This window comes from Pseudochaenichthys georgianus, chromosome 3, assembly GCF_902827115.2.
Source record: "Pseudochaenichthys georgianus chromosome 3, fPseGeo1.2, whole genome shotgun sequence".
Classification (NCBI taxonomy): domain Eukaryota; kingdom Metazoa; phylum Chordata; class Actinopteri; order Perciformes; family Channichthyidae; genus Pseudochaenichthys; species Pseudochaenichthys georgianus.
The window spans coordinates 31,551,658-31,579,191 of record NC_047505.1 but is presented as its reverse complement, the minus strand read 5'-3'; the positions used below and the strand labels follow the sequence as shown (position 1 = coordinate 31,579,191).

Below are 27,534 nucleotides of genomic sequence, written 5' to 3'. Positions count from 1 at the left end.
CCTTCAATAAAAAGAGTAGCTCTTGTGATTTTGGTTTAGTTGGTCTACTTTATGGGTTCTTAGGCTTTTACACCGAGATCATATATCAATATTCACATATGTTTCACCATTTGTAGAGATTATTTATTTGTGGTGTTTTGGAGTAAGCAAAAATTCAAAGAACTAGTCACACATACACAGAGGGACACAATGTCCGCACAAGAGGTTGACTCTGGCAAACAACGACAACTGGTTGTATTGGTGGAAGATAGAGCACAACACAGCAATTTAAGAAAACACATATAAGTATACAAAACACATGTACATAGAGACAACATCCTCACCACAATTTTCATATTCTCTAAAGTTGCAGTGTGTAGATCTGTCAGCCACCATACAGTAATAGGCCTTCAGTGTCACTCAGGGACGTGCACAGACTTTTTGGGGGGCAGGTGCTCAAGTGAGAAAAAGGGCAATTCCCATAATCATTTATAAAAAAATAATTTAAAACAAAAAGTTAAAAACATCTCTGACTTACTGACCAATTTATTTTAATACCCTCACACTCACGCAACTGTTTAATAATCTTATAATAATTCTACAAAATAATCAGTTAACACAGGTGTTACTGTCTGAATTCATCTAGAGATTTAAAGCTAATCTGCATATTTAAACATAACATTTCAGGGGGAAATACTGACTTGACGTAAGTAACTATCTGGGGAAGTTGTGAGGTGATTGTTTTTTTGTTTTATCCTTTCCACCTGCAATGCCTTGGTAACTGCATGCAAGTTAGCGCATTTTAATTAGCCTAGTTAACGTTATTAGATACACGTTTTATTGTATTCGCTTTTAGTGTCTCCCCTTAAGTACCTTACATTAGCCTGTATCCCCATGATAAATTGTCTTAAAGCTAAACCTTGAGCTAACTTATCCATTAGCTAGTAGCCTACCATAGTTAACTATATGTGTTATTGTAAAGTGGGAGGTGCTGCTGCTGCCTGTCTGTCTGAAGGGACTGCCGGGCCCCGTCTCAGGTCGGTTACATTAAATCCTTGCTTCCCTCACTTGCGTCGTTTCCCTGCGTTTAGTCCCTCCCACCAGGGAAGCATGGAGGTACGCAAGGGAACCACGAGAGGCAGGGAAATGAGTTTTAAGAGCAATGCGACGTCCTTTCCTCCGGAGCGTCACTTGAAGCGACGTCCGTTTGTGATGACGCCGCACAGCTGTTCGTCTGACAGCAGCTCTGTCCCCGTTATTTTCACAAACACCCCGCCACACATTTACTGACACAAACATTTGTATCATCTGTTGTAGACCCCAATAAATAAAATAAAATAAGAACTCATTCTCAAAAAAGATAAACGCCATTCTTAAAATGTATAAACGAACAATAGTTTGATTAATATTGATTAGAGTGCACAATAGAAATAAAATAATTGAGAGAAGAAAAAGAGATATATTATCTATCAAAACCCAGTTAGATTAACATTCATTGTCACTTTGTTTGTTTGTGTGGATATGTAACAAATTCACATTTTAAATAGCACTGAATGACTGACTGAATGGAAATGATGATAAAAGCGATCATGAAAATGTTTCCAATAAATGAATACAATTATTTTTGACCATTTTGTTGTTCAGGTATATCACATATTTGTAACTAAATGATACATGAATTCAAACAAAACACGGTATAAACTGAGGAGTGACTCCCGTGAGTTTCATGTATTTTCTTCACTCCGCTGGGAAACTGCTCTCATGTCAAGAAGCATCAGATCAGTGCATGCGCTGCATCGTCCAATCAGTGAGCGATACACAGTAAGGGGGCGGGGCGAGTCTCTGAGGATTTCATCGGAGGATGGTCTGGTGGTTCCTCCATTATCGCTCCTCGATCCTCGGTCCTCCGGCAGAAATAAGAGCCATGGGACGGTACTCAAGATGGTGCAGACAAATCAACTTCCGGTGAGACCGAGGACCGAGGAAATGAAAATAGTCGACCTGAGACGGGGCCCGATGTCCGCACCGCTGTGCAGGAGACGTGGAGGGAGGGAGAACTACGAAACTTCACAGGCTAATCTCCCGACCTGATATTTAAATGTTGTATTCAATCAATATATTTTTGGAAAGGGATACTGTGCGCAAACAGCAGTAGATATATATTCATTTATAAAATAAAAAAAGGGGGAAAAAGGCCACTTTCTCTGGAGGAAGAAAAAGGGCAGGGGCTCAAGCCCACTTTGATGTCTATGTGTACACGTGCCTGTGTCACTGATGCTGCTTGTTTGCCTGATAGCAAATGAAGCAAATGTGGAAATGTTGTTATCTGCATATTTGTATTCTACTATCATCCATAGTTTTTTAGTTCTGATGCGTTATTTACTAAACTTGAGGTTTTGAAAGCATGATACCTCCTCAGGGAGGCTCTAAACAGTTGCAGGGGAGGCTTAACTCAGTATGAATATTGGATTACCTATCATGAGATCAATAGAATTGCCTAAATGCATGTGATTTTGTTGGAGATATTTCAGAGATTTAACGGTTCCCTACTTTCACAGAGTCAGACATCATTGAATGCCTTAGAGATATACAAACTCAATTATTGAGTGTCTATGGAAACAAATAACATAATCATGATTCAATATTTATCCAGGAATTGAGTGAAAGAAAGCAGGTAAACAAGCAGGAAGGGGGATGCCTTTTTTCAAGCTTTGGCTAAGGGGAGGCCCAAACTCAGAATAATATCTAGAAGATATTGCCATTTTGATAGTGCCTTCAGTGCCAATACGACAAGGAGATATTAGGTGATTCAGTTTGTTCCTGTGTCATTGTGTCCAGATATTTTCCTGAAGTCGTGGGGGAGGGTCTTACCAACCAGGTGAGCAACCCAGAGGTGGATGTGGACATCACCAGGCCGGACACACTGATACGACAGCAGATCATGGCTCTACGTGTCATGACCAACAAGCTAAAGAACGCCTACAACGGCAATGACATCTACTTCCAAGACTCAAGTAAGTTCTCCAATATCTTGGGTGTTTGCAAATGCAGGTGTAGACAATAATAATTTTAAGTAAAACACAGAGAGAAAAGTTTCTCTCACTGCATGTTGGTAGATTTGGACACACACAGACAAATACCCCATGCAGAAATATAAGATCTTGGATGTCATTCATGTTGCAACTCATCATAAAACTCCACGATGCACCAACGTTGCACTGAGGCAAGACTGACATTATTAGGAGAATAAATAGCCGTAGGTACGGAGGTGACACATGCAATGACAGACAGTCAAGGCTATTTAGGAAGATGTACATCTGCAATGCTGCCATGACAGAAACCATTCCCTCTTCCTGATTATGGGGATCCCATACAGCTGACAAGATTGAAGATTTTCATAGCTTCAAATAAAATGTGGCTTTGTGAGTCAACTGCCACTAACCTTTGTTTGTCAACTCCATTTTTGTCACTGTCATGTTTGTTTTTCTGTTAGCAATTGTGTTTTCCTTGTCACCAGGAACCTAGTACTGCAGGCACTGAATATGTTGAATAGGTTCACATCTCACAGAAGCAGATGTAATCCTTGTATTAAGAACTACTTGTGCTCTGCTATTTATAGCAGCTAATCATTCACGTATTGCTCTGCAACCTGTGAAGGCCCGGGCACACCAGCACTTATGACAAGAAGAACATTTGCAGAGACGTCAATTCATTTTGATAAAAGTTCCCTTGAAAGCTTACTCAATCACCATTATCTCTGAGAAGTTGGATGCTGAACAAATGCAGCCTCAGTATTTTAACAAATCCATGGTCAAACACGAGGTGCTTGAAAAAGTACATAAGAACATTTGAAATCCCAACCCATTTCAGCCCTTATTTATCAGCAGTCTAATATTAGTGTGATTTTTCCTTGCAGTTTTATTTGACCTGCAAGTCATTTCTATTAGCTATTATAAAAAAGTGTATAGACGATCTACAAACCAACTATAACCATGAACTAAGTGTTATAAAAATGTGGTTCATCTATCTATGTAATGTTTAATGATGTTATACAAATCATTTGGTTATCATTAGCAAATATTTGATATAGTATTTAAATTATTTGTACGACTTTTACATAGTCACTAATAATCAGTATGCCTTATTAGTTATCGTTTTAACAGATTACTTAACTATAAACAATTTATTAATGATGGTTATTGTTGTGTTTCCTAAAAAGGTAACAAAACTATACAGTCAATTTAAATAAGCCAAATGAGTATTAATTTAAGTCTTGTGAGTTTCTCGGGCCGATTTCTTTTGTTACCTGAGCTTTTTTGCTTTCCCTTTGCCATGGATCAGATAATAGTTGTTGTGACAAAATATTTAAATTAAATTCTAACTTTTGTGATTTTGTTGCTGCAGGTGATGAAGGCAGTACTTCTGGCAGTGGCAGCGGCTGCTCTGATGGCTGCACAACAGAGTTTGTTTTTGTTGGAACAGAGGCTCCTGTGATTGGAGCCGACAGAAGCGACGAACGCGCAGCAGCAGCAGCGGCGGCAGGAAAGTCCTTTTCCAGCGGACCCTCCCTAGTGCTGGTGGTGGCCGCCCTCACACTCCCACTGGGGGCAATGCAGACTCAATGGAGATAATACACGAGTGTGGCCTGATCACTGACTTGTCTGCTGTTACATACAGTATGTTTAACAGCAAGTTCTACTGCTGTTCCCTCACTGGACCTTCTGGAAACCTGTGGAGAGTGGCTTATTGTGGTGTGGTAGAACAGGAAGTGAGTGCAGCGCAGCATCCTGCTCGTCCCCCAAAGAATGCTTGGTGCCGTCACTGAACCAGCTTTCACATCTCTTAAAAAAAGAAAATGTGGGGTTTTCTCATTATTCTAAAGTGCGTTTTAAATAACATACTTCTAAAACACAACAGCTCTGATTTTTCAGATCAAGGGACATTTATTTTAATTTGTTCCTTTTGTATGATGAAGTTGTGACAACAAGACAACACCCAATTTGTCATATAAGTCTTTTCCCCCTCAGACAAATGGAGAAAGTCTAACTGTGTGCATGCATGGAAATTATGTTAACTGACAAAAACATGTTTTGTTTTATTTATGCAGGCTACACAGTTTGGGCTTGGTTGGTACAGGATTGTACAGAGCTAGCAGTTCACCTGGTTTCCTGTTTGTTTATATCAGTGTGACTTCAGGGAGCAGCAGTTCTTACAGCCACTTTATAGTTGCACATTTGATTAATTCTTGAAAGTGCTAATGTATTGCACAGAGAGAACTACTTTGCACAGATTATTTTTCTCGGCTTCATACGTTTATAATCTACAGGAAACATCCATCCCATAGAGACAGAAGACCTATATTTTCAGATCATTTAACTGATTGTATTGTACTTATACATAGTTGCAGTATGTATTTCATTGGAAGGTACTGTAATGTAATCTTGCTGGTTTAGTTAACAGCTCCATTTTTTTAAATTATAAAATTGTAATTGTTTTAACGAGTTATTGGATCACCTGAACAATTTAAAAATAAACAGGAAAGTTATTGTAAGCCATTATACAACAATTGCCTGCTAACGCTATATAGTTACCTGATTTACTCTATTCTGTTTGGGTACTTGACACACACCTAAAAAGTTCTCCTATGGCTTGACCTCTAACTGGCTCTGTAGATGCACTCCAATAACACAACACTATGGCTTTGACCTCAGGTCACACAGAAAATGTGGTTCCAGACATGTAGAAGTTATACAAACAAACAAAAAAAGGGATATTTTTTCAATTATAAATGTTTAGAACAGCCATCGTAGTGCTGGAGTGTGCCTTGGAGGATTGAATCCCATAAGCACCTAAAATCCTTTCACATAGCTAATAAGTAAGTCTCTTGTCTCAACATGGGGCTTCCACAAACCCACAGCTGCTCTGAGCATCTCAATGAGACTGAACATTTTACAAAGCATACTAAAGCATGCATGGGACACGAGTGAAAACAGCATCAAGATCTGATAAAGATATCTGATGTTCTTAGACACAAATTACATGAAATGCAGTACTTCTCCTTCAAATGAGAAACAACAAGAGGGGACTGACGTCCACATTTCTAAAGTTTGCAGCAGCAGCATGGTTATCTTCACACACACTTCACAGCACCTCAGTGATTTCACATGACTCACAAAAGACACCCCGACACCACAGGAAGCTCCCACTGCAGAAGAGATGGAAAATATGTTGACCTCCCTCGCCTTACTCCCTGCTGAAACAGCCTCAGGAGAAGGTGACTGAACAGCAGCCTCCTACCAAAACCAGCATGATTATTAAATCACTGGTGCGTAAACCTTAATGTGCACGGCGACAGGCCTCTCTCGAAGCAACGATCGAGGAAAGACCACTCTAAAGGAAAAGTTAGAAAATGCATTTTAATTTGTTTTTATGCTCAAACTGTATTTAATTTGTCTATATAAAATTCATATTGGACAGGCAACAAATGTAAACCAATGTGAAATATTACTTAAATACTTCAGGCTGAGTTGAAAGGTCAGTGTAAAGATAATTGGGGAATACATTATGACAAACATAAAGCACTTTATAATATCAACAGGACATTAGTGGAGAGAAACATGAATGAATTTGCTATTTATTTTTCAAATGTTCTGGTGATTCAGTTACATTTGAAAACGTTCCCTTTCAGAAGGGCTAGTATAAAAATAACATTAGAGACATGATTACCAAAATATTATCACCGTCGTGCAGATGTGACATATCAGCAGTAATGATAAAGATACAAATGTAAGTAATTATCCAAATGAATACACAGTCACAATAACACGTTGCTGGTTCAGGTCAGCATCGCAACAGTGCCACTGAAGGGGGAGGTCAACTTCGTCTCATTGTTTATCTTATTGGTAAGTATTTCAGTCACAATGTGGATGTTATAAAATACAATCAGCATTTTTAAGATCTGGGTCTGTAAATCCATTTTGTTTGGACGAACAATCACATGCAGATGTCAGTGCATACATGAGGGGTGACAGAGAAAGCCTGTTGAGCACCTTAGAGCTAAACATGTGTATAAAACAGAACCAGGGGTGTATGGGAAACTAAAAACATAACAACAGTTTCCCAAAATCTACTTTTTGGATATTTTGGATTGCTCGTGTGTCCTCTGCCGGATCATCTTTGCATTAGCACAGAGAGCGACCATCGTACTCAGACAGAAGTGGCAGTAAACAGATCCTGATCTGAACTCACTTAGTGGGTCAGACAGATGGGAGGCAGTTAGACGGGATGGACATCCAGCAGTAACTATTTATAATGTGCTAAATATTAAATAAAGAGACTTGCTAGTGGGCAGGATGTGCAGCAACAGTTTTCCTGATCTGGATGTATCTGCCCAGGAGTGCAGTCTTGGATAGCAGCAGATAAAAGAGCTTTCATTTAAAAATGATTCTCTGTTACATGGAGTCGAACTGATGATTCAATTTCAGCTTCAGGCGTTTAGAGTTCTCAGAGAATTTCAGCTACACCTTATTTTATAAATGTAGCACAAATAGATTTTTTGTCAGCACATTTATTGTCAAGTATCAAATTTCCATGTCAAGTGTCATAGTGTTTCCCTTAAAATTACAATCATTCTGTCAGTAACAGATTTGAATTCAGATGATTGTTATCTTCCAGAGATGTTGTAATTGATTAAATAAATATACAGCATACGACAGGAAGAGAAAAAGTTTGATTAGAAGTGAGGGTTAGCAAGTTACATACTGTATCACTGCAGTCGGATACATTCAGTTTTCAAGTATTAAAACTACTTTGTGGAGGCAGATATTTCTGAGTCAGGGTCAGCAGTGAGACAGAAACTTAACAACTATGTTTTCTAAAGTGTAAGAAACTCAGTAACCATCTGCAGCCACACAAAGGTTGAATGCAGCCATGAGAGAACTCCCCAAGATGTTTGATTGCAACAACAGTTTTTGGATGAGTGAGGATAAGGCAGGTCTTTAATGGTGTTCCCGAAAAACAGGAATGAAAGTGAATCGAGAAAACACTCTTTCACAAGTGAGCTGAATTTCCCAAAGAGCTTGTATCAGTACAAACAACCCTCTTCTCTCATTACATCAAGAGGAATGTTTGCCATTTCCACTGCCTTCCTCTCTCTCTCCTGACAAGGCAGACATTCAGTATCATCGTCTGAGATGCTTCAATGCTTAGCTTAATTTGTCTGGGAGCTTTTTCTGTTTGTTTTTGTTGTTTTCTTTGTCTGTTCATTCTCTTTGGCATTTGAAAAACGAAAAAAAAAAGTAAATCATGGTTGGCTGAGGTTTTTTACAGAAAACGTGTTATGCAAGGTCTTTTCCATTTGATGTTAATCGTTTGCTGCACTTTTGCTAAAACATATGCTGTGAGTGTGGTACTGTTGTGATTTGCAAAATCAGATAACTAAGGAGCACATTACGATTTTTGGAGCTGTCAGTGCACGCTGTTTGAAGTGTTTTGGGGGAACTGAAGTTGATGGTTATACAAGCAGACATGCCTTACCATTTTTAAAAGACTCAAATGGATTGCTTATTTGGCTTTTGTTACACATTCTTGTATACAGAAAATAATACAAATGTAATAATAAACCTTTTATTAATAAAATACTTTATATTGTGGCTCTATCTATTGCCGATGTCCTTTGCAAACTATGTATCTTCATTGATCAGGAACCTACAAACAACAAGATATTATATTCTACAATTCCTTTAAAACGTTTAAATTGGGGGACGACAGATTGGATTTAGATATGAACTGATATGAAATGCTTTATCTTATATAGTTCAAAGTGTTACATGGATAACATTACTGTGAGCTTTAACTTCACACACTTTTTCCATTCAAATGTGTCTTTTGTAAAATGTAACAAATCAGTTTAAACAGTTATCATATGTGGAAAATGCATCCACCATGATCTCCTTAATAAATGGAATTACTGCCTCTTTCGTTCCTGTTATAAGTACTACTTGTAAAGAAAGCTATATTACAAGTTACAAATTAATCAGGTATATATGCTTTGAAGAAGAAACTTAGAGAATTTTGAATTATTATTATACCTTACTCTGTGTTAATAACTATTCCTATAATGCGTTCAATTGGTGATTCAATTGGATGTTGGCTTTCCATGACAACTATCCTACAGTATCAATGTTTGACATGTCTTATTTTGACAATCTTCACAAAGCCACAACAGAAATAACAAAAATGCATAAGAGATTGTGTTGTGTTGAGATCTTATCACTTTGTAAAGGGTTCAATTATTTAAGCACATGACTGCTTAATCATATGGTCATTTTGATGCTTCATACATTAAGGAAGGCTCTGTTCTACTTGATTTTCCCAGGAAGACATTACAGCGTGACAATGAGCCAGCATACATAACACAGGACCCTGAGACTGAAGCAGCTAAATGAAATTCAGCCACGATTACTTGTATTATTTGCACATGTGCTTTTACTAATGTGACAAAAATGTTTAAATGAAAAAGCTCTTATGCTGAAGTTGGAGATGAAAAATCTTTTGTATATCTGACATTTTCTTAACACTCAGTATAGTGAGCTCAAATAGAGATTATTCTAGGGAACATTTCATCCTCATTCAGTCCTCTAAACAGCAGATCATAGTGTAGGTCATGCTTAGTCAAATGTACTGTTGTAGCTCCTTTTGCACATTGTAGGTTACAAAATGTCTAATATTTGCAGCAGAATTAAGGGCCTGGATTCCAGTAGTGTTATGCAATGCAAATGCTAGTGCACAAAAAGTGAAGATATCTTCACCCTCAAGAAAAGATTAGTTGAAAGAGAAAGAGAGAAAGGTTGTGTTGAGCTCAGATGGGATTAATGTGTTAACTGTTACCTGTAATATATCAGTTGTCAAACTTGGCTCGTCGTGTCTTTTTGTCAGGGGAGGCAGCAGAACCGTCAGGCTGACAGAAGAGACAGAGAGAAAAAAAAGCTTACTGCGTTGCCACATTCAATTCATCTTAGTAGGTCCCCCAGACATCAATTTATTCATTTTCACATGACAACAGCAAGGGGGACAACACGAAACGGCTTCATATCTAGAATTATTCATTATAATCTCTCTTTCTTTCTGTACAATTATTTATGTGCTTCAATTATGGAAAAGCAGTGTGAAAGGGCCAAACTCCAGATGAAATACAAAAAAAGGAATGGATTTCAAAGACAGAGCTCAGTTTTTCTGCAGGATCCACTTGATAATTTTGGATTGCTCTTGGCAAAACCCCCTGTGACTGTAGAAAGAATTAATTCTGCTCCACTGTAGTGCGGAAGAAATACAGCATCATTCGATATGCTGAAAAAATATTAACTAAAACCATTTGTTCTGGGCCTTATCATTGCATTCAGAATGTTTTACTTTCATGCAACCGGACAGTTTCATATTTCTATTCATTTCAGTGATCAGTATTTGATGTTGCCGTTTCAGCAAATGGCTGCTGAAGCATGCAGGCTATAATGTCAGCAATAGACAGTAGCTTGTCAATTCTTCGACACTTAAATATCTTTACATCTTTCAACTCATATTCAGTATAGCTGATGATTTACGGGGAAGTCTATATACTTTCCTCCAGTTTAAATACACACATTAACAGTTGAGCGTCTTATGTCAAACAAGAGATTGGTGCACTTTTAGTTCTTACTGCTTGGTGATGAGTGTCTCTGTGTTTCGCTGCCATGTAGGGCAGTACTTCTAGCCCTGGGAATAGTTAAATAATAACTGAGTAATTTGAAAAAAAGAACATTCCATATATCATAGAAATGTAGTTCAATGAGAGCCAGGTGATTAGTGGGAGCTGTTTTTTCCTGATTTAATTTGATAATGAAACTTCAATTTAGTTATCAAAACATAAATGATATAAGTGGATTTCATGTTTTCCAACAGATTCATAGTCATGATTATTTAGACAATTGTGAGGGTGAATTCAAATTTGCAGAAATATACATATACTAACCATTTCATGACAATGTGAGTGAAAGAATTCACAGGTGTGTAGTTGCCAGATAACAATTGGCAGCTTTGAATAAAGACTGAATGTCTGGGGAAGCATGTGCTGTAGTCTTGTTATCACCTTTGAGGTTGCCGTGCATTACACATATTAATTAGTGAGAGTTTATCGTGCTGGTTGGCAGGTTTACTGTTCACGGTGTTTATTCCAAGCTAATTTGCTCACTGGAGCTTCACACTTTCTCTACAACATGAGAATGGTAGCCTTTCAATTCTTTCGTCCAACTCCCAGCAAGAATGTACTTATACACTTTGAATTGTATTAATAGACTTTTTTCTGTAAGGTGAGAAAAGCAGTTGTCTAGGATATAATGTTGTTTTCTCTTAACAACTATTTGTATTGCGCCTACATAATTAGTAATGTCATGATGTCTGAGCCAAAGGACATTTCCTTGCGGCATAAGACTCGGACTCAACAAGAACACATGTCATTTATGGCAACATAAATAAAATAGTAGTGTACAATATAGCTTTTAGAAATGATTCTTAGCTTGAACAGACTTACAGACCTGACAATGAGACCAAGGTCTTTTAATTGTCCTTCACAACTCATCAAACCCATTGTTGCCTCTGAAAGTAGGGTGGTACCTGTAAATATTAAGGTCTGAGGACAATGTTAATAGATTCTCTGATGACACATTTAATCTACGCACTGATAGTAATTGCTTTTTACATGACAAGTAATAGTGTGAGGGCTTTAGAGACACTGATAAATCCCCTGAAAATAGAGACCTATGAAATTAAACCTTGGTTTTCAATTTTCCCTCCCCCAAGAGTTGAGCAATTAAATGGATTCAACCCAGAATCGTATAATAAGGCATAAATACGTTTCAGGGTGAATCTCATCACATTTTCATAAAAAAGTGGGTCTATAGAAAAAATGGTACTTTATGTTTAGCTAAAAGAGATGCCTATGTTTTCTCAATCCCCTCTATTTGTGTGTATGCTCTGTCTCAAAACCAGCACTTCAGTTTCACGGCTCATCCAATGCCTGCAATTCAGAAGGAAAATCATTTTAGAGTAACAAGCCTAACATATCTTTGCACCGCTTTTGTAAGAAGATGAAAAGTGTTCGTGAATATATATATATATATATATATACAGTATATATATATATCATTATAACTACATCTGCTCTCTTGTCAATGCCTTCCCCCTTTGCATTCATTTTACTTTTGCAAATAGTTTTTTCTTGTTTCATACGTTAGAAGTTTTCAAATGATTCTCCCTCTATCTATTTCACTCTCTCGCCCTCTTTCACTGTCTCTCTCTGGATTTAGGATAAAGACTGAATTACACAGCAGAACAGTCCTGGATAGCAGAGACAGAGATTACCCTGCCTGAACTTTCTACAGACAAGAAACAGTTCCGTGAAAACCCTCCCGAGGGCCCTGCCACCTCAGTACTGACAGACTGTGTATTAGCACGTATCGGGAAGAGAAAAGGAAGCGGTTTTATCCCTTCTGACCCACCACTTGACTTGAGTAAGAGAGGAATCTGCAGTGGATATTAGGCCTGTCACCACAATGATCTGCACTCTGGGAAAAAAGAGGTTTTGCATACTGCCAGCGTCAGAGGCACACAGCTCCGGCGCCAGCAGGTACAGCACCTTTTCTTTACCTGACAAGAAGAAACTAAAAAGGCGTAACTCCCAGAGCTACCAAGAATAATCCGCTCTGAAAATATAGCTTCTGCAGTCAACGTTCAGCCTTTTCTTGGATATGTTCATTAATAAACATATATTCTTAAAATACAGACATGCAAAACTGATTGCTATAGCTAACTAGATAACCTTGCAATAATTATAAAAACAATAAACGATAAATGCCACTTTATTTAACATAAAAGACATCCATTCACATTTCAGAGTGTTTTATATTTAAGACCTACGATGATTATCCAATTGGGAAAAACAAAAGCTTTTGCTTATTTCTGTTTCCTTTATTTTCCTTGTGTCCTTGGGTTTCTTGAATGCGCTATATAAATCCAAGTTATTAGTAAATCTGCAACTTTAATGTTAGTTGTGTTTTAATTACTATTGGTAAACCTGTGTTCATTTTCACCTTTATTAAAATGTTCACAGTAACACCATCGCTTGTAGTTATAAATACCACATGTGTTACAGTGACATTACTTATCACGTTTGCTTTTGTATGCAGTTGCAAAGTGATGTTGAAAGTATGGCATAAGCTGATGCTTCACTACCTAATTAAGAAGCATCAATAATGTATTGGCTTGTGTCATGAATGGAACTGGCATGGTTACAGCGAGAGGATGTGTCAGACCTCAGTCACAAACTAATGTAGAGCGGGACACCCACCTTGCACCGGAGAACATGCGGGGAAATATAGTAGGGGTGTAATATAAGAGTGATGTATGAGATGGTGGTGTGCAGCAGAGGAAAACATATTAAGGACAGATTTACTCATGACTTATGTGATCTGAACAATTTACATTTCGTAATTTGGCTTGTCTGGCAAATAGGTCAATGGCCAGGGGGATTGTCTCAGAAGTGGCAGCAATGATCCTGTCAGCTGTTATGAGTACAGTAAATACAATGATGTTCTTCTCACAGAACTTCATAGTAAGTGATGATGGTAATGCTAATGATGTTGCAGATCAAATGAGAAAAATATGTTGATTTAGGACAAAGCAATATAGCAGTATCAGGTCAATTATATTGAGAGATTTTGAATGGTAAAGTGTAAACAAGCAGAAGATTAATTAAATATTTCAGCCTCCCCCTTAACCAGAAAGCTTTTACTCCACTCCATTTTTCTCATTTGAAGGATTAGCACTGCATGTCTTATCGTCTCACTGTGTGCCAAATTAGCTCCCTGTAGTGTGCCGCACACTTTGCACTATCCCATTGTGTGGCCAACTGACCTTCCCAGAGCAGCCATGGGGATAAAGACGATAAAGATAAAGAGGACAACAACGATCTCTCCAGGCATCAGGAAGGAATCAATCCGTGTCTAATGCCATTTGTCTCAAACTCTTTGAGAAGAAGCTAAAAGGTAAAATGTAATGTAATGATGAATGTAAAAAGCATCTGAGTTGGTTAGTTTTGCACAGAATTGTTTTATATGAAATAAAGCTTCATATTTTCCAAGTTTTTAAATGTTTTCCTGTTCTGTATGCGTGTCCTCTTTGGCTCCTTTATTTATTTTTAATTGACAGCAGGCTCATTGAGACCAAAAAAGAACATCAAAAAAACGTTTTCAGAAATGTTAGACTCCTGCATATTTTCAGCTTATTTATGTTCACTTATCATGACACCTGATCCCAGTTCTCAGCTCATTGAGGATGAACCCAGCATGGCTCATGTCCCAGCTAGAGTCTTTCACATTTCATTTCAGCTTGGTATTAAAGGAGGATTATAAACACGTATGATTTAAGTTTTATGATGCACCCTTCATAAATTGGCAGTAGATGCATTTTTGTGAAAAAGAAAGATTAAAATTGTGTTTTGTTAAAAGTAACTTCACCTTAGTGGGTTACAAAAGAGCGAGAAGGAAAGTCAGAGTGATAAAAACGATGAGTCAAGAGGGAAGCCAGGGACGGAAGGGATGAGAGGATTTATTGTGAAACCTGTGCTGTAGTCCTGTCTGATCATCTGTAAGCAGTGGGTGGTAGACAGCGGGAAAACACCATATTGATGGGGCTTGCTTTCTCCAAGGAAAAGAAAGGGGCTTGAACACAAAAAAACAAAAGAGTGAGAAGGAACAGCCACTTATTTCCAGGTGGTGTGTTTGTGTGAGAGTGTGTGTGTGTTCCTTTGTACTTTCAGCTTGCCATTAATGTCAGAAAACACATGTAAAAAGTACCTACAGTATGGGGTAGCAGCGGGGATCAGTTTGGTGCTTGTTGACGACGCCAACAGTTTTCTCTTTGTCTGAAAATATAAAATGAAATAAATGAATAATATAAATGATACAGCGTATTCATGAATAAAGGCGTGTTCTGAACCTCACTGTTGGATTCAAGCTGTGAATGTGGAGCAAAATATACCTGTGAGCATCCATAATGTCTCGGTGTTTTTACACTGAACGGGTCGACAGCAGCACTCGACCTGAACTCCACCTGTTGGCATCAGTAGCCTACAACTGTTCCGTTAGTCACAGTAGTTGTGTTGGTCTATTGCAGTGGTTTGTGTAGGAAGGATTTAATTATAGGTTCACACAATACAGACGTCAGACCAGTGAGTAAACTGATCACTGGAGTGGACTCTCATAAAACAGAAAAATGTTGAGGATTCAAACCTGCAATTGAATAATGCTCAACTGAAAGAAGAATGAATGGCAAATCTGAAAATATTGGGATAAAACACATTATAATTAGTGTCAATGCACTCTAAAAAACGATGCATTGGGGAGATTCCACTTTAAAAAAAATACTTTTTCAATATACATTTTTTTGTTTTTTACCTCAACTTATTTTAGTTAGTTTACAACTCATTTGAATAAGTCAGTCAAACTGAAAAAGAACAAAAAAATGTAACTTACAAATGTAATGATTTTGAAAAAAATATTTCTGCGTTCACTCAACTATAGGGATATATTAAGTTAGAGTAACTCATATCTATTGAGTTTCAACGGTATAGTTTCAAAACTGAACACATGCTTGGACTTGCCCGCACTTTGTTAGACCGCATGTTGAGTTGGAGCAATCTGCGTTCATCCTGGAAGCGGAACACTTGATAGCAGGATGTCAACCTAATAATCTATCAAGTTACCTGGTAACTAGCCATTTTTGTTCAGCTTAATTTACAGCTGCTTACTGCATATACAGTGTAACACAAGCTGTATTAGCTACTTGTTTTAAGCTAACTGTAGCATGCATAGCATACTGATTAACTAGCTGTTTGTATCCTCCTGTATCCTTTGTTTCACAGTTGCAGCCAAAGTTCATTATTTGTAATACAGTATGTACATATTTATATATATATATATTTTTTTTTCCCGTTGGAATTAATGTTACATTTGATAAAAACTGATCTAAAATAAATGTGAACAGCAACTGACAATGCCCGGCATGTTCAGTTTTTGCAAACAAGCCTTTGTTTTTCTTTCTCAACATTAAATGTTCTCCTTTTAAGGATGATTATGTGGAAAGAATAAAATAGGTTGCTATCCGGTGCTTGGTGGTGTGTCTTTGTGAAAAGGAGGATCTCTTCAAGGAAAACGTAAGTAAGTAAAGACGATGCCTAAATCATACTGTAACTTGTGTTAACCTGAAACACGATGCTATGTTTTCAAATCTAATTGCATCAAAAACACTGAAATGTATTTTCTAATCTACTTATTTCAGGATGGTGAAGTGGAAGTTAGCAATGAGGTACTGAATATGTTCTTGACCAGGGGTGCGGATGCAAGAATAGTGATTAAAGGAAGAGAAGTCCTGTGCCATGCTGATGGGGCGAATATACGAACTCAACCTAAACTACCAAAGAGATGTTACAAATGTTGGAAGCAGGTTCATGCCTTTATTTTAATGTTTATATTTACTTGTATTTCATATTTGAGAACATTTGTTGTAAAAAGGTCATTGTGTAAAGAACATTTTAAAATAAACTGTTAAAAAGTGGAACGTGTATATTATTTTTGACTCAAAGAAATTAGTTTCTAATACTCAAAGAAATTAAGGTAACAATTTGCTTGGACATTTTTGAGCAGTGGCGAGCCGCCAGGGCCCTCTAGGCCCTCTGTGAGGGCCTAAGATATTCTAAAAAATAATATTTGAAAACATTAAAAAAAACATTTGTTTTTAAATATTATTTTTTATATATTTTTTTTGTTAAATGATTCATTAGTTTTACCAAAATAACTTGATTTAATTGTATTTAAAATAACATTTCCAAATAAATAAATCCTTCGAATCTGCCTGTTCAGTTTGTGTCGGAATGTGAAGGGTTAAATGCTGTCTCTGCGAGTTACTGTGAAGACGGGAGAGCTTGTTGGTCCCTCTCTACATTCACAGAGGGCCAGCTATAGTAACTCAACAAGAGAGTAATGTCAAATGACAGTACGATTGACCAATCATATCTTCCCTCTAAATGGGTGGGCTTTATTATCGCGGAATTTATGACAAATTCCGCCCGCTGTGAGGTCTATGCAAGTGGTGCAGTGACGTATCCTAAAACCCGGAAGTAAGCTTCGCTCGGATTCCCTCGACAGAAAGCAACGGGAATTCTCCATAGGATTTTGGAAAATAGCTTGAAATAAGGTCTGTGGAAAACGAACCTGTTAGATAAATGCACGTTTTGTTCAGCCGGATAATATCCACAGTCTACCCTACTTTTATTATTTTCGAATCATAAATCGAATCGATAGATTTATGATTAGCATAAGTTCGTTCATGGTGGCTCACTTCAGTGATAGTGATGACATCGTTTGCAAAATTATTAACCGAGTAATTTTCAAGATTGAGTTACAATGATAAACTGGAGTGGCAAAGGATCAGCTGAATTACCCGCCATCAAGTGCTTCATCCAAAAGGACAGGAGGATGGACTTTGTGTTTAAGTGATTTGATCATCAAAGGTAGGCCCAAGTCATTTTCAATGTGGGCCGCCGTGCCGACTTAATTCATTTGTAATTGTTACTTGGCTGTGGCTGACCTGTCATGATAGGTGTTTATATAAATGGTATTGTTTTGTCTGGTAGAGGGTCGCTGTCATTGATGCGTTTTGCACCCCGGGCCGCTGTTTTGATATTCCGCTGAAGTATACGCTGTGACGTTATATCTCTTCTTTTTTTTCTCGAGGGAAGAGGGGTCAGAGGGCCTAGGTATAAACGTCACGGCTCGCCACTGTTTTTGAGTAGTGTGGACTTAAATAAATACATTACAATAGCCGAAATTAAACAAAATGCAACTTAATATCACTCCATCTTTACGATTAAAATTAAGTTGGTTCAACTTAATTTAGTTTTAGAAGGTGAAAGCAAATTAGGTTTGTAGTACTGAAGTAATTGAGTTAATTAGATTATAAATGGGTACTCGGATTAACTTAATAATCGATTAAATTGGAAATAGTTAAAAAGGTCAACGCAAATTGTTACCTCAATTTATTTAAGTGTGTGCTATTGAGATTAAGAAGTAGAGACTAAGAACCTAGAGCCATAGCAGCTATGAGAAGCTATACAATGATGCTAAAGGCTGACAGCAGGTATTATGTTCATCTTATATTAGTGTGTTAGCATGGTAACATTAGCTGATTAGCAACACATGTAAAACATAGCGGGGGCTGATCCAAATGCTATTATTTCTTCTGGTATTTTGTTTGTAGTACAATTAGCTTTGAGAATGCGTAACTGGAACTGAGTAAAAGGGAAGAAACATGACGAAACACATTCATGTAATAAAAAGAAAATGACTTTACAAGATATTTTCCATGCCATAATCCTTGTTCAGTTAAAAATGACCTCACTCTTATCTCACAACAATATATGTCCTTGAGTGATTCAAAGGGATGAGCTGTGTGCAGGGTTAAGCTTCTGAAAAACATTGGCTTTAACAAGAACAACTTTAAGACAAAGCCTTGTCTGCGTCTGCACTGCGATGATTAAAGCCTCCCGTTTAAGTTGAGGCTAAACGTTGCATGCTGTCAAGGTCACTTTCAATTTTGAGTGAAACAGAAACCTCGATGGGAATATGAAATTAATCTCTGTATACGTTTAAGCAGCGCTCAGCACTATTCTTCTTAGAGGGTCCCAGGAGCCCTTCTTCACTATGCAGATAAAAGACTCCAAAGACAACGGTTCATATATAACGGTTCATATATCTGATGCTTTACCTCAGAGTCATTTTGAAGACACCAAAGTGTATTGTAATTGGACTCACTCCAGCACAAAGAAACTACTTCCTTGAGAGCAATTTGAAATACCTGTCTTACACTCTTTTAAAATGCAGGAGTTAATTAATATCACCTTTCTTCCCTCAGTCTCTATGTGCAAAGTGAACACTATCTTATTACTGTCCAGGATTCTCACCACCCAATTACTGATATTATAAAATGCCAAAGGCAATTTTTACAAAGAATAACTCTACTTTGAGCATCTGACCCAAACCACCTGTCATTCTGTAAGCGTCTCACCCTTTTTGGTGTCATTGATACATTTTAAGGCGTAAAAGGACAAATTATTCCAGTCAAGAGCGATGCTTTAGTGGCCGGGGGGGAGGGGGGGGGCTGTTTCCACACTTGTTGCCCACACAACACGGTATAGTTAGAGAGAAAAAGTGAAACCCTTGCATCTGATAAGCTAACAGCAAAGATAAAAAGCAAAGATAAAACCGAGCTCTAGCCCCACTAGAGATCTGCCTTATCAGATCTATTGCACTAATATATGCTTGCATACATCACTGCTTGTTAAAATGTGTGGAATAAAGCATGAACATCTCCAAAAAACAATTTCCTCTGTATTGACTAAAATCACAGTCATTTATTTTAAAGGAACTATTGTGAGAGATGTTGGTGTTCCTAAAAATAATAGGAAAGCTCAAAAGACACTCACGGCAAGTTGTAAAATCAGTGGTTGAAACCACACGCACTAGCGGTTGTAGCTAGATGCATTATTTATTGATACTGAAATTATAAATGAACACATATCTGCTTTGAGAGGTAGCTGAAGCACTTAGTGGAGAAAACAACATTACAGACACACCTTGTGTCAGATGTTAAGGTGAGTGGGGATCAGCTGCTCAACGTGAAGGAGCTCCGATATTGTTTTATTTACCAGAGAGACCGACTGCCGGTTAGGGACTTTGGCTTTGAGGACAGAGCTAAGCTGTAAATAAGCAAAGATCTTAGTTTACCGCTCAATCGTTGTTCCAAAAAGAGTGAGATCACACATTCAAGGTTTTCGAGTTAAGGGCACAGCCAAACAAAGAAATTGTTGTATAATCTTTAATCTCATAATTTTATTTAAAAAAAAAGATATTCACATGTCATCTAATAAAGAATAGGCAGGACATAAATATACACCCATCTCTGGTTAAGTTGTATATTTACGTTATACAGAGAACTCACACATTCCAAGGAAAAAGCTGTAATTTATATCGGATAGGAAATCATTTTAAAGCCACAAGAAAACAAAAAAACCGCTGGATTAATTCTGTCAGCAGGCCTGGGGGGATACCCCATAAAGAGTTGAGGGTGTTAATCTAAATCAGCAAACGGACAAATGACAACCCAAAGCCTCAAGATCCTGCAGGAAAACAGGCTTCAGATTGAGTTGAGCCGAATTTCAGAGAGCTATTATATATCTAGAATGCCCCATAAAAGTTCAACTAGGAAGTTTGTAAACTGGGATTGATTTTACAGTTTGCCTTTATTTTCCATTTCAACAAGTGTAACTCCCAGGGGTTTGTTTTAAACCTGTCTGGTTGTTTGTTGCAATGTCTGACTTTTTTTGCAATATTGTTGTGCTCCAAAATCTTAGCAATCACATTGAGGTGTAAATTGATAAAAAGAGATTGAACTGAAAAACCTAGGATGTTACAATTAAACCAATGTTGTGATAAAAACCTGGGTAAACATAGCGCTGTTAACACCTTTTTTAATCAACACATTTACTTTTAGAGGGTAAAGAATGATGTTTATGAAGAGGTACTGACACATTGAAATACCAGCAGGATGACACCTTGTCAAAGGTGGTTAGTTTGCTCATCCTCATCAGCAGCATCTGCCCCTCCCCCCCTCCTTTCTTTGGATAACTGTCATAGTTATAATAATCACATAAGACATCAAGTTGAACTCTTTCCTTTAAGTACAGAAGAACCGGTATTACCTGACATCTTATACTTAGCCTAAAGGCTAATGTCTCTGCTGAGTGTGAGTCTGAACACTATTCTTTAATAGTGTCATTAACACAGCTTTTCAAATGACAGTAGCTGACTTGGATGGTGCCAACTATAATAGGTCGTTATAAATGTAAGTTAAAATTGTGTTACGGTTGTCAAGCAGTGACTTTTGTCATAGAGGAATCTCACCCTCAAAGATTAAGCCTCAAATACAAGACATTACAGTAGATTCAATGTAAAGTAAAAATAATTGAGTTCAATTCATTAAGTCATCATTTATAAACCATGAGAATTAGTTTCTAAATGATAACTGCGACGTGAAGAAGTAGAGCATGTCGAATATGGTCAAACATATAGTAATTGTACCGTTGTCTATTTACAGTACCAGATTTTAATGTTTTTTATTTATTTATTTCTGTTATGTGTATGTTTGTATGTGTATGTGTATGTTTCTCAGCCATACAAGCAGTTTGCAGCATACGAAAACACATTTTGAGTACTTTTCTCTCTCTGCCATTGTCTAGACATACAGGGCATATGTGAAGCAATCTTTTTCTGTTTCCCTGCCCATAGAACTGCCAGCAACACGCAGTCAGGTGCTGGGAGGGAGCAATTGGATTCTTCCTCACCAGTGGCTCCTGGAGCTATCAGCTCCCATCCAGGCCATGAAGGCAGAGGAGGATTGAGTTTGAAAGGTGATAATAGACTCCGGAAGGAGCTAATCTATTCCTAAAAGAAGAAAGGAGTATGAATTCTCTCACTTGCCCCAACCTGCCATCACCTCTCCTTTAACAATTATTCTCAGCGAAAGCTTTACAGGTCCATTTTGGAACTGCAATAACACAATTAGATGAACACTGGACAAAACTGCGCCATTACATTTAAAGAGAGGCCAATGTCTCAACATGTATAAGAACATAAATATCCAAAATGATTTCTACAATGATCTGAATCACTTTCAAATGAAACAGTGTTTGTAAGTAACAATATATATATTTTGTGTGTGTGAAGAATAAAAGGTCATTTTATTTTGGGCTTGTACAAATATTGCAACTGTAAGAGTTAAAGAGCCTTTTTTTAAAAAATTACTTGACTTCTTTCACAGAAGTGTTCACAGTAGTTTAAAACCCCACTACAAAGATGTATTACCTGCATCTACAAATCATATATTATGTGTAGAAATACAATTAAATTAATAACAAACTTTTAGAACATACAGTATGTTTTACTTAAACTTGACATTGTCTGTTATAAATAAGTCCTTTTATAGTGTTAATGAATGTCAGATTAAAAAAATGAATATTGTCAAAGCTGAACCATTTGTTTAAAATAAGCCATCAGTGTCTTCCAATTTCCACACAACCGTTAGTGGTCACTCCTACCGTGTCCTGCACTGTGTGGAAGTGGTGCTCCGTTACATATTGGGGCTTGTAACCTTCCCTGGCCCTTTTATTTCTGGATAAATAAGCTTGAAATGAAGCCTCGAAAGTTTCATGCTGCAAAAAGGCAGCTGTTACAAGGCCAGGAGCATATGTAAACAAGGCAATATCAACACCCAGATGGCCCCCGTCAGTCCAAAGCTCCTGGATCGGCCCTCCCTCGCTGAGTCCTCGGCACGTGGATAATGATGATTATGATGACGACGTTTTTGATCGCTGGTCACATCTGGACTCACTGCGGAAAGAGCAGAAACCAACAGGTTAGTCAGAAGAACGCTCCTTATCAATATAACATCATGGAAGAGGTATTACTGTGTGCCTTGTTAAGAAGGATGATTTATTATACGTTTGTCTTCTTGTCAAAACGTCTTGTGAAAATACCTAAAACCAACTATCTTCTATCTGACTTCCCTCCCTATCTATGGCACTTACCCCCGAGCACATCTGATCCCTAAAATAGGTCAGATATATATAGTTTCATTTTTAAAGTAGGTTAAAAAATATTAATACAGCAGTTTGGGAGTGTAGATTTTGGCAAATGTTAAATGTTCCTAAAGAGGAGTGAATAGTGTTTTGGTTGCGTATAATTTTCAGCAGCAGATAATAGACATTTGGTGTTCTTACAATTATTCATGGCAGCAGGATGGTGTATGTTGACCCTATCCCAACTTAATTTCCTTTGTACACATTTTGGACTATGAAAAAGCATCTTATATGGTAATTAACTTACATTTGAAGTTGCTATTAAAACACCTAAAAGCTTGTATGTGGCCAGGATGTCCTAATCTTTATTAAAGCACACAAATGTACTGGTAATCAATGTTTGAACAATTATTTTGGTGCAATTCATTACTGAAGTTGGTTCGTTTTGAGGGTCTTCTGTCAGTTTTGTAAGATGTTAATGTTACTGGTTCCTCACCTCAGGGATGGAGCAAAGCTGAAACATTGATAGATGACCAGCAATAAGACTTCCGAGATTCTCACTTTGGCCCAGAGATCATAAGTCTGTCTAACCCAGAAGCGTTCAGAGTCTGTAAGGGCTCTGTTATCAAACTTTATTTGACTTGCAGAATATAATAAGACCAGCAAAAGAGGCCGTTTGGATTTTGTGGTTTTCAATCCTACTTTTTATGGTGCAGCAGAAATAACCTGAAATTCCTTTCCCCAGTCGGGATCCACAGCTATTACTAACCCTAACCCTGTTATGGCTACATTTTCCTCATTAAATCATTAAAGTCTAATATAATATAATCTATACATATCTAAATACAAAAAATCTAAAATAACTAAATCCAATCTTATTTTATCCCATCTCATCTCATCCTTTTCTATATGTAAGGGCCCATACATGAGCTACTACTGAAGCATCGGAGTGTGGCTTGAATTAACTGCCTATTGATTCACCAGGAGTCCCCAGGACAGCTTTCTAAAGGTCTACAGCTCACAGATAGTCCGCCTGGGTTTTGGACCCAAGAACATCAAACTTCAACACCTAGATCAATACTTCTTACTGAAGCCTTAAGGTTTACAGGGGGACAAAATGTTCAGACAAATTAATTCTGCATTTGTTTTGTTTTGTTTTTTTGTTTCTCTCTTTATGTCTTTATACGCATGTATGTGTGTACGTGTATGTATGTGTATATGTGGGTATACTTATGTGAGTATATGGGTACATGTATTATTGTTATTATTCTTTATTTCCTTATCTATTAATTTTCTTTTAATATTATCTTATCTTTTATATTACTTTATTTTTACCTAAATATGTATCTATTTATTTAATTACTTTACTAGCTAGGACCGGGAGGGGGGGGGGGGAAACATATTGACTGTATAAATGTAAACTCATTGTGCCTGACTCAATAAAAACAACATTCAAAAAAAGAAATTAATTCTGCATCACTTTAACCACATTTTAATTTTAACCGCAGAGGAAACTGAAAGTTACTCATGGTGTGATGCAAAAATCTCAAACTAAGTCATGGACATTAGGTTTGCTTGCAAGAGACTTAAAACATACACAAACTGTACTGCCTTTGAGGATCTGATTCATGTGCATGAATGTATTTAGTCTAACAATTATATTCAATGTGTTATGAATGTTCAGTGCATTTAATATACGACAAACATTCAAAGGTAAGTATTCAAATATGGAGCCATTTAATAATACCTTGATTAGCGACACACATCTTGATTACCAACACAGACGTGGACATGTTACTTAATATCACACACACAGTATTGACTCTGACTGCACTGCGGCTATTAATAACCGTCATCACTGCTGAATCTTCTGACTATAAGTGGCTTCCTTTTATGAATCGTAATAAAGGTCCATGAGGTGGAGCATATTACACCTTTAAAAGTATATCTTCATCCTCAATCATAAAACACAACAAAGGCTACATCTCTCCTGTGTCAAAGTAGGGTTTCAGGCCATAGCAAATGCTAATGGCAGAAAATAGATATACTGTAATGGTCTGTCCTCTTTTTGGATGCAAAAACAACTGCTTTTGTGTACATTTGTTTGGAAAGTGGTGCAGTATTGGCATGTTTCAATACATCCTCAGCAGAGAGGTTAGGATGTCTGAAAGGTGATTGGTATGAAAAGAGATGTAGGTCAGAAAGAGAGGCTTACAACTGAAGTGAAATCAATAAAAGCTGATTCCTGAGGACTTGGACCAACAATGATCAATATCACACTAAGTGTACCAGGAAATAACAGCTAACAACTTCAGCAGTGGAGAGCAGCTTTTGTGCGATTATATGAAGGTAAGGTTATTACAAACGGCTCATATTTGTCAAACTTCATTACAGCTTTCCTTGCTTTAGTTACAATGGAGAGGATTCCTACATGGAAACGGTCAGCTTTCCTCTATCACGCCCTGATGATTTCAGCTTGGTACTTACAATACTATATTCTGATGTAAAAGGCATTGCAAGTGTAATCAAATTGCTCTGTGATTGTTCTCTGTAGTATCTGAAGAGAGAGAGAGAGAGAGAGAGAGAGAGAGAGAGAGAGAGAGAGAGAGAGAGAGAGAGAGAGAGAGAGAGAGAGAGAGAGAGAGAGAGAGAGAGAGAGAGAGAGAGAGAGAGAGGGGAAATTATATATTCAGCTGAGTTCTGAGTTCTGACAACCTATTTTTCACATAGCTTAATGAATATGTGATGGATTGGGAGCATGAGTCAGCTTTATCAATTGATTTGAGAAATTGTTACTTCTACATGCTTACTAAATAACTTTTACAATTGTGTCACATACAGTAAGGGAACATTTAAAACAAATGACGAGCTGTTGATGAATAGGATTTTAAATACAAATCAAATGTAACCATAAGTCATGTTTATATTTATGGGGAACATTTTAGGATTTCCAAATCTCTGTGATCAGATCAAATAATTGGGCTTATTCAGTTTTTTTTTCAGAACTAAACAAGAACTTTGAGAAAGATCTTAATCCATACTGCCTGCTGTCGATCGTCGCCTGGGGTGGGAGCTTCAATACCATTCAACCAGATTGATTTCTGTGAGACCGTTTTTTTTTTAGACTTCCTTCTGCAAGAAATAAACCTGAGAACTGAACCTTGGCAAAGTCAAATCATCTTTATTTTTAAATTCTGCAACTTACAGTAGAAGTACAACAAAATGATACAGTATTAAGACGCAAGAGCAAAAACCAGTGATTAGATTTTCTAATACTACTTTTCCTAAATGTTTCTATACAGATTGATGGTAAGATTGATTTGTATCTCAGTTTGGACCTGGACCTCAGAATGGCGTTATTTGTACCAGAACGGGGAATTTACAACCTATGACCAAACTCAGAGGCCAAAGGCTATTCTTTGTCTGACTTGACCTGATTCATTAATACTGATTAAAGCACGTTCAGTAAGGCTCAATCGTATAAAATAGATGAAGATCTCTCACAACATCACAATACAAAATAGAAAAGCTTTTCACAAAGCAATGACTTTCAGCCTTGATTGTTTATGTTGTGGTTGCTTGCTCTTATTCGGAATGATATTCAGAACTTTTTCATAGGTTCATTAGCTAATTGTAGAAGATACCACACAGTTTCTCCAACTACTATGCTTATGATGTATCTTCCTTGTGACTTGGATACGAGCCTATGACGCTGTCATAATATGACAAAAGAAGTGTTGTTTGCATTTGTTGCATTTACTTCATATTCAAACTGTTCTTTGGTGATTATGATACACACAGGATTCAGGAGTTTGCCGCATATAAACTCGACAATGTTGCGTCCTCCCTGGTATTTCATTTAATCTTGTTGGGCTCTTGAAAAAAGAGCCTATTTCTGGGACCCGTCCTCTATCATTTGTCACAGATACAAAATATCTGTGTCAAAATGGATGCCGCTGTCCCCTATCCTGTCCATCATATCCGACAGTATAATATGGGAATCTGTTGTCACCGTGTCTCCGATGTAGATGCGTACAGGATGTCTTGTTTTAGCTGCCTGTGTGGTTGAAGATCTCCCCTGAACAAGTGCTACATCATCCAACCACCATCTTTGTCCTGCACCATCACTTCAAAAGGCCATTACAGCAAGAGAACCCAACAATTCTGCTGAAAACCCTCCCTGATTGTCCCTGTGGTGACTATAAAGAAGGCCTTGAGAAAAGGATGAGTTAAATTATCCCTGTCACACTTTGAAACCCCATACTGAACATGGAGACACATCACCTTCGCACTCAATGCACATGCATGCCTGTAGTGCGCGCAGCTATAAACGTCTTTAAATTAACTCTAATGATCAATGTATTAGCCGAATCCATGTGTGGCCTATAGAGAGCGACAAGCAGGATAAATGGAAATAAAAAGACACATGCAGATTTCTGAGCCAGTAGATTTGTTCACAGAATTGTTTTGTTTTCACAAGAACAAGATCATCTGAGGGGAGAAGCTAAACGAAGAGAAACCACCTGAGACCTCTTTGAGAGAAGCTGAGTGCTCCCATTCCCATACATAACAATTGAATAGCTCTGTGCTGGAGACAGCATCCCCTTTCAATTAAATTCAGATGCCAAGAGAAAGTTGAATAAATTAACCCCAAAAAAATCATTTTGATTCATTTACGTCGTCTGTACAATTATAGTGTTTAATGAATAGCCAGTTTTATTCGATTGATCTACTGTGAGCGCTCCCTTTTTGTCTCTTTCACCGTTGACATGATCAAGAGGTGCCACATCTGCAAGGTTTAGCTCCCGATTGTGTGTGGGAATTTATAACATCTC

General features: G+C 37.5%; 2 protein-coding genes across 3 annotated transcripts in view; one reads left to right on the top strand and one right to left on the bottom strand.

Annotated features, from left to right (window-relative positions):
- gpc6a (glypican 6a) overlaps nt 1–8,944 on the top strand; it is a 219,991-nt gene extending 211,047 nt beyond the window's left edge. For both annotated transcript variants that reach the window (XM_034109780.2, XM_034109771.2), the window contains 2 exons: nt 2,818–2,993; nt 4,384–8,944. In XM_034109780.2, the coding sequence (XP_033965671.1) occupies nt 2,818–2,993; nt 4,384–4,610 (403 nt within the window). In that variant the 3' untranslated portion in view covers nt 4,611–8,944. The remainder of the gene's footprint in view (nt 1–2,817; nt 2,994–4,383) is intronic.
- An 11,014-nt stretch (nt 8,945–19,958) lies between these two features.
- gpc5a (glypican 5a) overlaps nt 19,959–27,534 on the bottom strand; it is a 130,178-nt gene continuing 122,602 nt past the window's right edge. Inside the window, exon 9 of the mRNA XM_034103133.1 lies at nt 19,959–22,511. Coding sequence (XP_033959024.1) covers nt 22,351–22,511 — 161 coding nt within the window. The 3' untranslated portion in view covers nt 19,959–22,350. The remainder of the gene's footprint in view (nt 22,512–27,534) is intronic.